Source organism: Egretta garzetta, unplaced genomic scaffold (assembly GCF_000687185.1).
Source record: "Egretta garzetta isolate BGI_Z169 unplaced genomic scaffold, ASM68718v1 scaffold13, whole genome shotgun sequence".
In the NCBI taxonomy this organism is placed as follows: domain Eukaryota; kingdom Metazoa; phylum Chordata; class Aves; order Pelecaniformes; family Ardeidae; genus Egretta; species Egretta garzetta.
Genome location: NW_009259239.1, coordinates 3,133,033 through 3,145,215, shown reverse-complemented (window position 1 = coordinate 3,145,215; position 12,183 = coordinate 3,133,033). Strand labels below are relative to the sequence as shown.

Genomic DNA, 12,183 nt, shown 5'->3' with positions numbered 1-12,183 from the left:
ACACAGGGTTGGTATTTACTCGAAAGGGCCTGCCAGGCTACTCTTACAGGCAAAAGACAGAATACAAAAATAGTAGTAATAATATTAAGAGGGGAAAAGAATAATAAAGGAAACCTCATACTAACCGTAAATGAGAACTACAGACTCCTCAATTGCGTGCTGGTAACTGAACTGGGAGTCCAGGAGGGCACGAGTGACAAAAGAGCCATAGTACGTGGACTGGTACCAGCCAACGTGAAGATGATCAATGTTTACGTGGCGAAGGCTTCGCATCATTTCCATCTGGTATTGGACTAGATTAAATAAAAAGTATGTTTAAAAAGTAAACTTGCACAATCTGTACTATTTTGAGAGACTGATATTAAATAAGTAAATTGTATTTTATTTTCATTTTGCAACTGAGTAGAAGTTTGTTTATTCACTGCTGGACTGTCTTCATTAAAACCCAGAGCTTCCTCAGAGAATGAGAGTAAGACGAGCCTGAGTAAGCAGACTTTTTCCAGCTGCAGTTAATTGCTAAAGTGATCAACACACTGTTACACGTCATTTACAGTGCGTATTACCTTGCTCATTCATAAAAAAAAATTCTGATACTGGGTTTCGTTAAGCAGTAACATTTTACCATTTAGTAACAAAGAAATATTGTGATTTAAGATGTAATACTGTCCAGAATAACTTTTGGAATCAAAAGGAGAATTATTTCATCAGTATGTGAAATGGAAGAGAAATTATTTATGTCTTTTTCACAACGTAAAACTGCATTTTCAGTATTAGGGTTTGGGGAACTAGCTACAGCTGTCAGATAGTTTTGACGGCATTTATCTTCAAATTTTCAACACTATTTCTTCTTTTTACGTGTATACAAACGCATAAGTATGCCTGTATGTATGTATTATACATAACACACACACATATTTATATACAGTAAGTTACCTTAGACAGTAAGGAACATTTTTTGTCAGGCTTTTTACACCAACAGCTGTAACGTTTCATTGTACCAATGCATAAATTCTGGTTCTACTAAATGCTTCATTCAAACAGATCGCCTTGATGGAACAGAATTCTATTCAGGAATGTTTAACATAATCCCATCGAGCAGATCAACACACCTTATCACTTATCAGACCTTTTAAACAGACAGACACTGTGCCTGCTGGTTACATTTAAGGAAACAGATTTCAGCATGATTATCAGATGAACCAACGTTCAGGGCCAACTGATAGGAAATCAAATGCAACAACACTACACAGCCCCCCCTTAACTTTTGTCTGCAGCTGCAAAATTTACAAAGATAAAAACAACCCCCTCCTATACATTCATTTTTGTTGATTTTTTTCAAGGCTTCTTGTGCAGTTGAAAATATGATATTCATTATAAAGGAAAGCAACATAAATTAATTAAAGAACAGTATGTGCTACATTTTCAGACCCCACTTCGTATCCTTTCAAGACAAAAAAAAATCCAACCATATTCTTTAAAGATATGAGGAGACATTTCTCAAGATTGGACAAATATTTTTCCAACTTATCACCCTTACAGCACAAACTACATTCTGCAGTCTGTTTGCCCTTTTCATTAAATTGCCATATCTTACTATTTTTAAAGTGATCTACGTACACTTCTATAAACCCTTGCAGACTTTTTCCATCAGCGTATGTTGGTGCTTGCATTCTATTTCTTAATATCTTAATAGAAATGCCTTGCAATTTGTCTTTCACCCAGGTCACCGTGATAATACAGCACCCCAAAACCATCCAGGCTACAGTCTGGAGGTCATAACACACCACAAGCAAAGAAAAGGCCTGCACCGTTTGGCTGTCTTTAAACCAAGGCAAATCTAAAGATGCCACTGCACTCTTCAGAACAGCCAGCCATCAGAACAGATCAGACAGCTGGTTTACAGTCAGGATGAAAAAACCTTCCCCCATGCCAGATCAAAATAAATTTTACTCCCGCTTTCATTGCACCACTGCCAAAAACAGAGGCCAGTTTCAAGCATACTCCTCGCACAGCAGCTCTGATGCTTTAGCAGGTAGCATCTCACTGTTTCTCACAAAAGCAAAGCAAAGATCTAGCTTGTCAAAGCAGCTCAGTCCTTAAACTTAAAGGTTTTGTTGGGTTTTTTTTTGGTGGGGAAGATGTTAAGTTCCTAATTTTTACAATTAAAGAACACAGACCATCCCCAGCACAAACGAAAAGACTCCTGCTGTGACCATGATATGATCCATTTATTAAATGTAGCTAGAATAAAGTATTTGGGTTAAAAGAAGCTTTTCAAAGATGTATCTGTGTGAAAAGCAAGTAAGACTTGCTTTTGACATGACGTGCTACAACATGCTAAAACATGAAATTATGGTTAGAGCCTTTCTAGCCAAATGAAGTCATGAAAATGAAAAACTAGAAAGGGATTTTCAAAAGCAGCTGAAAGAGATAAAACTTTTTTTTTATAATTAAGTTAAACATGGATTTTTAGACAGCTGTGCTAGACTGCTCCTTGCCATGGCAATTCTCTTGTAAACAAGAACACTGTCAAAGTAGAGGTGGTCACGTAATGATGGTAAAAAGGTACTTGTATGTAGATACCTATGAAATCATGTGGTTGACCATTGACCCATTCAGATAATTTTTCCCTTAGGAGGTGTAATGTTAAAGTAAAGAGAGGGAATACTTTAAGAAAACATCTAGCTCTTCAACCTGAATAAAGGTGTATCGCGCTTTTAAAAGTGTTCATCTAAGAGGTAGCTGGTAACCAAGTTCCAGGACTTCTTTCCTTGAACACGGTGTAACCAGCAATATGTAACTGAAGATAAGTGTAAGCAGTATCGTCTAAAAGAAAAAGGACTCACTGAAAACCATCCAGATTTCAAGTCAGCAATTCCTCCTCTCATGACTGTTAGCAGTTAGATGATAATGAAGGCAATAGTGGAAAAAAATCTCAAAGAGCCAATAAAGCATCAATAGCTAACATCTCTGCCTTGGGAAAACAACTGCAGAAATTAAAACATGATGCAGTCCCCACCAGGGAGAAATGGAAACTCTTTTAACCAAACATATATATTTTATAACGTGTATTAGTAGTTAGATAGCTCCAACAAGCTGCCAACTTGCACAAATGGGTAACAGCCCCCAAGTTGCTTTTGATACCGTTACCACTGTTTCTTTACATCTTTTGTACAGAACATCATCTTTTTACCTAAAGTTTAGCAAAGACTAGGCAAGAGCTCTCTCCTTCTACCCAGACCTCAAACTGCAGATTGGGACGCTCATGCCGTCCTTCTAACGAGGAGTTCACCGTTCCAAGTCATAGTCCTTCCCAAGCCCCGCCGCAAAGGTGCCACTAAAAAGGGCCACTCGGGCTGCGAGTGCCCAGAACTGAGGTGAGCAAGGAAAAAGGGCAGGGGAACAGCCAGACCACAACGTTTCCCCGCTCTCCCCCACTTTTAAACAGTGCACCTAGGTTTTTAAGCAAATTACTTGTTCAGGAGCATCCTTCACGATGAGGAATGCCAACAGCCACGCTTCCACTTCTCAGTGTGCTGCTTGCATGAGCACACGCCGCCTCTCCCTCCTGAGCCATCGTGCACCTCCTCAGCACCTCTCTGGGGTGGATTTTTTTTATTTTTGCTATTATTAAAAAACCTTCCTTCCTCTGAAGGGGCATTTTTGTTGTTAGTTTGCAAACAAATGGGGGTGGGGGGAATATTAATGCAGCTAGAAAGTGTTACTATGATTTGGCTAAAGCAGAAAAAATGCAGACCTACACACCATGGGTGTTTTGCTTGAGTATGACTGACTTGTGTGGATTTGTACTAACAAAGCCCCCCAACTGAAAACAGTAAAACCCTGTTACTGTAGTTTGGTGGGTATTTTTTTCTCCTGAATTCAACTACCTTTTAACAAACTTGTAAAATATTAAAGAAAATACTAAAATTACATAAACACTTTTTCCTTTTCTAAAAAGTACTGGAAACATTAGAAACTTTATCTGGGCTTTAACATATAGGAGGTATATACCTACCTAATCAATAAGAAAATAACACCCCAAATTATATAATAAATCAGAGACAAGGCCAAGAACTGAACACTAATGCGATGACCTGTTCAACACTGGGACAACTCAGCCATGTCCTGTAAATACCTTAAAATACCCTCGGTCAATAACTTCACTATTTGAAAACCTAATTTAAGAATAAGTCAAATCAACTAAGGCACTGAAAAAAGTTAGAAAATGTGGTGATTTTAAAATGCAAACAAATCTAATACACCAGACAAACAACTGGCAAATTCACATCCTTCTTGAAAGAACAGCTTATTTCTAAAACGCTTCCAAAACAAGTGCCCTTGTAGCAACCTGATACATGATGCAAGTGTATTTATCACTAAAATGGTATTATTTTTATTTCTTTATAAACAATTCATTAAAATCCAGCTCTCAGGAGGCCACATATCAATGTACGTGTTGCCGAAATTTAGTCCTTAAATAGTTATCGTTACCACCAGATGAGATGCATTTCAGCCTGGCCACATTCAGACTGCTGGTAAATATTATGACATGTGAACCCCTGATCAAAGATGGCCTGGAGGCAATACATTTGATGGCACCTCAGATGCTCAAGGCCTTAATTTCCAAAACATATTTTAAGTTAAGCACAGATTTCTTAAGGCATATCAAGATCAGCAACCAACATATCTCCTAGAAAGCCAAGCCCCACCAACGTGGAAGACCCTCGCACCCAGTATCATGTACCACAAACGGGTTTCACATTGCTGCTCACCCAACTCACTGCAGCCCACATTGGACACAGGCAGCACTACCAAAGGAGGTAACAACCAACTCTGTGCTACGAACCACTAACATCTGAACAGCCTTCCACCTGGATTTCATAATTAAGTGTTTGTCTTGACTCACGTTTCATGAATTCGTCCTTAAAACTGAAGTCAAACGGCAGAAGTTACATGACTGCATGAGGGCAGGTCACTGACAAGAACAAGGTAGACCTTGGCTGCTCCCTCACCCACAACAGCCTCCTCAAAAAGAGCCTCTGGAGTATCTGAGGATGAATACTGTTTCCTCGCTGAACCTTGGGCAGCCAGAAGACACATGAACTAGGGATGTCACTAACTAAAATTTACTTACGACTGAGCATACTTTCCAAGGGACACAAAAGTCCATCAGAAGAAACAGCATCCAGCCTCTGCACTAACACCTCTCTGAATTTAACTGGCTCATAACATGAACATAGCAAATTTTGGTTATTCTGGTCAAACCGTATTGAAAAACAGCTAAAATATTCCTTCTATAGCAGCATACTAATGCATATAGTATTTTTAAGGCAATAATTTGTCTCTTTTGAAGTGCTACCATGTGGTAGCATGCGTATTGAACAAGTGCTATACACTACATGGTATTTTTTAGCAGCACAAAAAATTCTATTTTTTCTATACATATTAAGCTTTGCCAAACCACATGTATGCTTCAGACAGTATCTTCAATGACTAAAACAAGTTAGCAGATGCTAGTTCAAGGAACCAGCGTATGCATTTGAAAAGAAGGAAAATTGATTTATTTGATTTAATTAAGCACAGAGAATTATGGAGACAACAGATTAATTCGTTTCCCTCCACACACACAATCTCAATTAATTGTCTAAAAAACTATGAATCACAATGACTGCATCTATTGATAACAATTCCAATTGTGAAGATACAAATATAATTAGTACCACAGCCAGCTTATTCTGGTTAAAAAAATACAAATAAAAGGGATGGGCAAAGAGAAACAAGAATTCACAGTTAATTCCAGCAAAGGCAAGGTTTTATCTGAAAAAGCCTTTAGATACTCCTGAAATGTATTTCTTAAGCTTAAGTGTGCAACACATATGCATGCACATATTTGCAGATTTTTATCTATATCCAACCCCCCACACACTTCTCTCAAGACAAATGCACAAGCTCAGGAACTCAACAATTCTCCTATTCAGGGAGAAAAAAAATTAAAAGTAAATATTGCCTTCCTCAATAATATTCATTTCCTCCTCTGAAATATCAAGTCAGGGTTACAAAACAGTACTCTATTTTATGCACTTCTGCTATACTGTGCTGAAAGCACCTGATCTCCCCTAAACTTGGAAGCTAAGCAGACCGGGGCCTGTGAGTAGCTGGATGGGAAAAAATCACCTGAAAATAGGCAAAAGTCCAAGAGTCATAGTCAATCACAAGACCACAAAAACGAAAGTGAGTCAAAAGACTTAATTCAACTCCATTTTAATTGCTAAATTCAAGGATAAAAAAAAGGCAGAACATATTTGCCCAAAGTGGATTAAATCTTTCTTAAGGAATTGTTACATTTTAATAAGTTAGCAACTGTGGTGCAAAAACTCCACACCACCTGAAAAGCACACTTTACAAACCTGCATTTTCTTTATAGACTATGGGATTAATTGAAAGCAAATCTGTAGCCATTGCCTCCATCTATGCCACTGATGCTACTGCCCTGGTAAGAGCCAGCCCAATTGTCTTCCATGAGTAGAAGCTCATTACAACAACTGAGGCTTTGCTAGTGCCTTGATGCTTTCTAAAGCAAAAAGTCCTTCATTTTATGAGAAAGAAGGGGAGAAACAGAAGAGAGAAAACTCTAAAGTAGCTATTCACTGTGTATGCTCAGTGAACTCATTCATTTTTAACCCTGGTCACAATTCAATGTTAGTTTTACTGCAGCACTGTGGGATATTAATTGTGCTCTACAGAAGTATGGGACACCCAGAGGAGATATCACCATCAGTAGGTGAACAGTGAAAAATAACAGGAACATAATAAAAATACAACATGTTTGAGCGCTTCCGTCTGGAGATACTTACCCAAGGTGTAAGCCTGTATCTCCAGACCGTTGTTTATTACCAGTTTAGAGAGCAGTTGCCTGCGCATAGTCTCCACCAGAGTTGATGACCAGCGGCTCGGCAGCACGGGCAGAGGTAACTGTCTTGGAGCGTGGGACACCACACCGATGCCCGCCATGACTGCCTGTCACTAACTCCTTGCTTTACAGAGGTGGCTCCAAGACATGGGCCAGCACGAGGACACACCACCTACCAAAGCAGGGCAAGGATGGAAAGGGTAGCTCTGTCGCTGGTGGGAATAAAGGAGGATGAGGACAAGTTTTCAGAGAAAAGGAGTAAAACAAGGGAACGGGGAGCACGGGGATGTGCGTGACGGGACGACGGGAAAGCAGCAAATGGAAGCACACCACTTCCTGCACATGTGCTGGCACTCACCCAGTGTTTTCTGACAGCAAGCTTGAGGCTCTGGTCTAAGCACATAACTGCTGAATTAGGAGGCAATCAAACCAAATCAAGCAATCATATCGTTTTATTAACACATGAGCAAACACTCAGATAAGCCTTTGGACAAACTAAATAAACCTTACTGACCGCACAATTCTCTACACACAACTCAAAATAGTGGAAACTTGTGCTGTTTTTAAATAAACACACCCGCACCTCAAGAATAGTCTAAAGATGATGGGCAGGACTGTCAAGATAACTTGCACAACTGTCTAAGTTATGCAACATTACTGCAAAGGACAAAAGCATTATAATACTATCCTCCAGAAATATTAAAACACTTTGGTCTTCTAAAAGCGGGTTTTAAATTCAGAAATCCATTTTAAACTTGCATCTTGAAATTAAAGTTGAAATCAAGCAACATAATTCTACTATTTTGTTGACTATGATCTTTAAGAAGTAACCACCAGAAGAAAATACAACATATTTTGAAGGGTTTCTGCCATATATTTGGAGTAGTTTTCTTGGCATTTATATAGAAAGCTCCATCTTCACCCTATCTTACGAACACTCACCACTTAAACCTCAATCTCCTCCTATACGGCAGGTAAACACGATTATCTGTATCTAAGTATCCATTTGGCTTACTACACTATTATTTTTATGTTGACTGAAGATGGATTTGATACAAGATTAAAATCTTTATCAAGAAAAAAAAGTTTCAGTCGGCCTACATTGTCATGACGGCAATAAATTATACCACTAAAAATGCCATTGAGGCAACTTAATTCTTGCTGTCCTTGATAGCAAGAAGATGCTATCTCATTTCCTAATAAACATCAAAAGCCTAATGAAACCATCAAATGTTTTCTGTTAGGAGTGCATTCCCATGAACTTCAGCACCTTGAAGCCTTTACTTGTACAACTTTTGTCCAATGAGTACCATTCCAGCTGCTAAAATGCAAAGTAGAATTAAAAGCATGAAAAGGAATCAGCATGGTCAAAACCCAACTGTATGTGTGAGTAACCTCGTATTTGACTAAGCACCTCCTTTAAAAAACAAAATAAATTTTAAGAAGTTTAGTAAGATTTCCTTAAGTTTCTTCACTGGCCACTGATTTTTGCTTGCTTACTCTAGTGAGGTAAAAGTTCTTTCTTTACAAAATATTATCAACATACCTACCATAGTGGTACAAGTTACAAAGCAATTAAGCATACAATAACACAAAAGCATGTGGTAAAAATCTAATTCCTTTCCTATATAAATGTCAATCAGATTAATGTATTTTTATGAAATTTTGTATTACATAAATGCTCAGAGAGGTTATTAAAGTATCTGGAAAAAATTGGAAATGTTTAAAGATTAATGAATTACACAGTCAATTCTACTTTTTTAATTTAACACAGATAGTCATATTCAACAATTTGAAAGCAGAATGGGGACAGACACTGAAACAAAAACAACTTAGCAATCACTGCACTGTGAAAATCAGTAATGTCATACAGTATACATCACAAGAAAGTCAGTCTCATTTTGTTAATAACTTTTCAAAAAGTGAAATAAACCAATAATGACTTCACATAAGGGGTTTGGGGGCTTTTAAATCCCCCTTCTCCCCTTGAAAAGCCGAAAAAGATTTTTCTTTTCTGTAAAGCTTGAGTATGAGTTTTTGTTAAGTATGAGGATGAGTTTGAGTATCTCGTCCCGCTCTTAAGTGTTTGGATTGCAAAAATTCAAAGGGCAGGGGGAAGAGGAGGGACATCTTCAAGAGCTTACTTAAAGCCAAAACCCCCATCTAGTCCTACCAGATACAATGAAGCAAGTGGTTTTCTGATGCCTTGGCATTAAATATCCACGTCTGTTTTGAAAAATGTCTCACACTGTTCTGAATTTTCAAGCTCACAAAATGTGGTCCAAACACTGAAGCAGACACAGCTCCCACACAACATTTTTCCTGAATTGTCCTTACAATAAATGAGGAATCATTAAAAGAAACATCATTGCTACAGACTGTTTCTTCAGTTGAAAGTTACACAAGCTATTTGTTTTCTGTGACCCCCATCAGCCCATCATGTAGGGATAACACTGTTAAACATTTGGCAGGGAGAATCAGTCAAGAAAATCTCTAATTTTTTGGCAAAACAGAAGAACAACATGGTAGCTACCCCCATAAACACATGTCTTTTGAATCAAAATTAAACAAGTATCTAGCTTTCAAATATGTTAAGTGCACTTGGAAAGAAAAAAAAAGAAAAAATAAAAAAAGATGAGCATGTTTTCAGCCTCAGGCTTACAGCTTCTTCCATCAGGGGCCTATTTGTGCAGAGGAAGATCTCCCCACGCACCAGGCAGGCTTGAAACAGTTAACATCTACTGCTCTCCTTAAGGAAGAAAGGAGGAACCCACACAAGCCCCAACATTCACACCAGTTTTACAAAGTCTATCAGTTTTATCTAGCCCAGGTGCTGTTACCCACTGATCAAACAGCAGTAAAATGCTGTATTCACTTCTTTCTTTTCAGTAGGAATAAGTACTTAACTCTCACCTCTCATTTAAAGCAGTAACCAGGAGCTTTGTTGTCATTTAAGTGTTACCACAATGTCACAAGGACATTTCAGTATACCTCTCACAACACACTTAAAACACCACCCGACACCTCTCCATGACACAGCCCATTTGAGCAGGCAGCCATTTAACCATCGGTGACACAGAGACAGCCCATCCAACTAGCTGAGAGAGCAAGGATTAAACCATGTGAAAGCTCCAACCACGGGCAGCTTCACTCGGATCTCGGCTGTACCACCATCTATGTGCACTCCTCACTGCCGTCAGCCAAATCCTCGAGCCATGAGCAACGTAACTTTAATTCACACAAGGTACAAGTAAGCCAGAATCTAGGCAAAGTCCTACCCAGTAGATAGATGAGAAAACATCTCTCCACTACAAGATCCAGGGTCAGCCATTTGCTTTGCCAAGCACTGACTTTCAGATAAAATGAATCAAGTTCTCTTGTTTGCAATCCCTGCCACAATAAAAATCTTCACCCTTCTTTAGCTTGCAGACAGAAAGATCTGAGTGACGGTTCCCTGTTCTCGAGCTACAGATCCAACCAGTACCCAGGAGACGGACATATTCAACATCACTTATTACTGCTGGGCAGCTCTTTAAAAGGTGGGGAGGAAACCAACCATCATGACCTAGTGCTAACACAAAAAATTCTTAACATGCAGATTTCTGAAAGGATAACTAAACAAACCCTCCACCTAAACATTTCTACAGATGAAGTGAAAGGCTTGTGTTGCACATGTGGAGGTTGTGGATCCATACTTAGCTGATGCCTAACGAGAGCCAGAACAGAGTATCTAAAATAACTTTTTTTTTTAATATATTCAAATATTCATAAAGGATACACATTACACTAGTATTTTACTGTAGCATGTTGATTACCAAGAGCTGTTCTCAATTCTCTCTCAGAATAGATTGGAGTTTGTGAAACCATATGAAGGAAATTGATTGTAGGTGGGCTCAAAAACAGAAGACCCCAATTAACATTTTCTAGGGAGCTTGAAGAAAAATATTCTATTTTGGAGGAAGAGTAGGACTAGTGCTTCAAACCTCATGAAAGAATTTGGCCGGAAGACTCCTAAATTATTGCAATTAGATGACAAGACATTTTCACATCTCATGAAAACCTATGCCTTTTTATTAAGTCCTCCCTGCCAATGGCCGTGGCACAATCATTTTGGAAGCTGCTGACTGCGCCAAGAAACAGCAGGTTAAATAAAATTCTGATAGAGGCAGTCCTTGCCTGCATGTGAAAACCAGCCTCCTTCGATTCCTGAAGCCAAATAATATTATGTAAATGTCAACATGACAAGCAATAGCATTAGCAGGGTGTTGGAGATGCAAAAAGTTATTTAGTGGCCATGGATGCTAGCAGGCAGCAAGAGCTTACAGCGATGAGAGACGTGACGTTCTGACCAGAAAAGTGTCATCCAGAACTGATGACATCCGAATTTCAACACCTCTCATCCCATACAGCTAAGCACCAATGTTAGAAGAAAAACAATGCGTTAAGAATTTTGGAGCTAATCAATTGAGGAAGTATGTTATGCTTCGTTAGGTGAAACCTTGGTTTTAAGCCAGTTCCAACTCAGAAATGTTCAAGAACATCACTACTACATCATTGTACTGTTCCCTTACCTGACTGCTGCCACAACAGCTAGCGATTAAGTAGCATGTGCAACATTTAATTCATGAAACATTATGAAGGTACTTAATGTTTTAAAAGCGTACGGTTTCAGGCATAGCAGTACAGATTTCTAAATGGCTCTAATATGATGCTTTAACACAGAATCAGCACAGCACAGGTGCCACGGAAAGCCAGCAGGCAGAGTTTTGAAATGCTCACTGGCAGCAACTACACCATTTTGACACAAGAACCATGAAAGTAACTTTTTTCCAGTTCCCACTGCCTTTCTACCAGAACGCTCACTCCTTAATCTGGAGTAGAAAAATACAATTTAGCGTGCCACCCTTGGGGGGCGGGCGGGCAGAATGCCAATCCTTGTTTTCACACACAAAAATCTACCGAAGTACTTAAACAAGCACTGTTTAGTCTTCAGAGGCTTTCCACATGGATGCAAAAAGAGTAAAACCTGGTACAACTAAATTACTTTTCAGCTGGCCAAGACAGATCCGGCCCAACTGTGCTGACGCATTAACATTCTCCAAATCCCAAAACTGTGTCTGTATCAGACTTCCAACCTTATCTTGGACAACCTGAACAATTGGCTACTACAGGTCCCATTTTCTTCCCAAGGAAATCAGATTTCTCATCACTTAGTGCTTTCCTTGTTTTTACTTACATATATGTACATATACACACGTATATACAGGGCG

General features: G+C 38.9%; 1 protein-coding gene across 1 annotated transcript in view; it reads right to left on the bottom strand.

Moving 5' to 3' along the window:
• EIF3H (eukaryotic translation initiation factor 3 subunit H) overlaps positions 1-12,183 on the bottom strand; it is a 70,357-nt gene that overhangs the window by 17,129 nt on the left and 41,045 nt on the right. Inside the window, exon 3 of the mRNA XM_035891589.1 lies at positions 126-293. Coding sequence (XP_035747482.1) covers positions 126-293 — 168 coding nt within the window. The remainder of the gene's footprint in view (positions 1-125; positions 294-12,183) is intronic.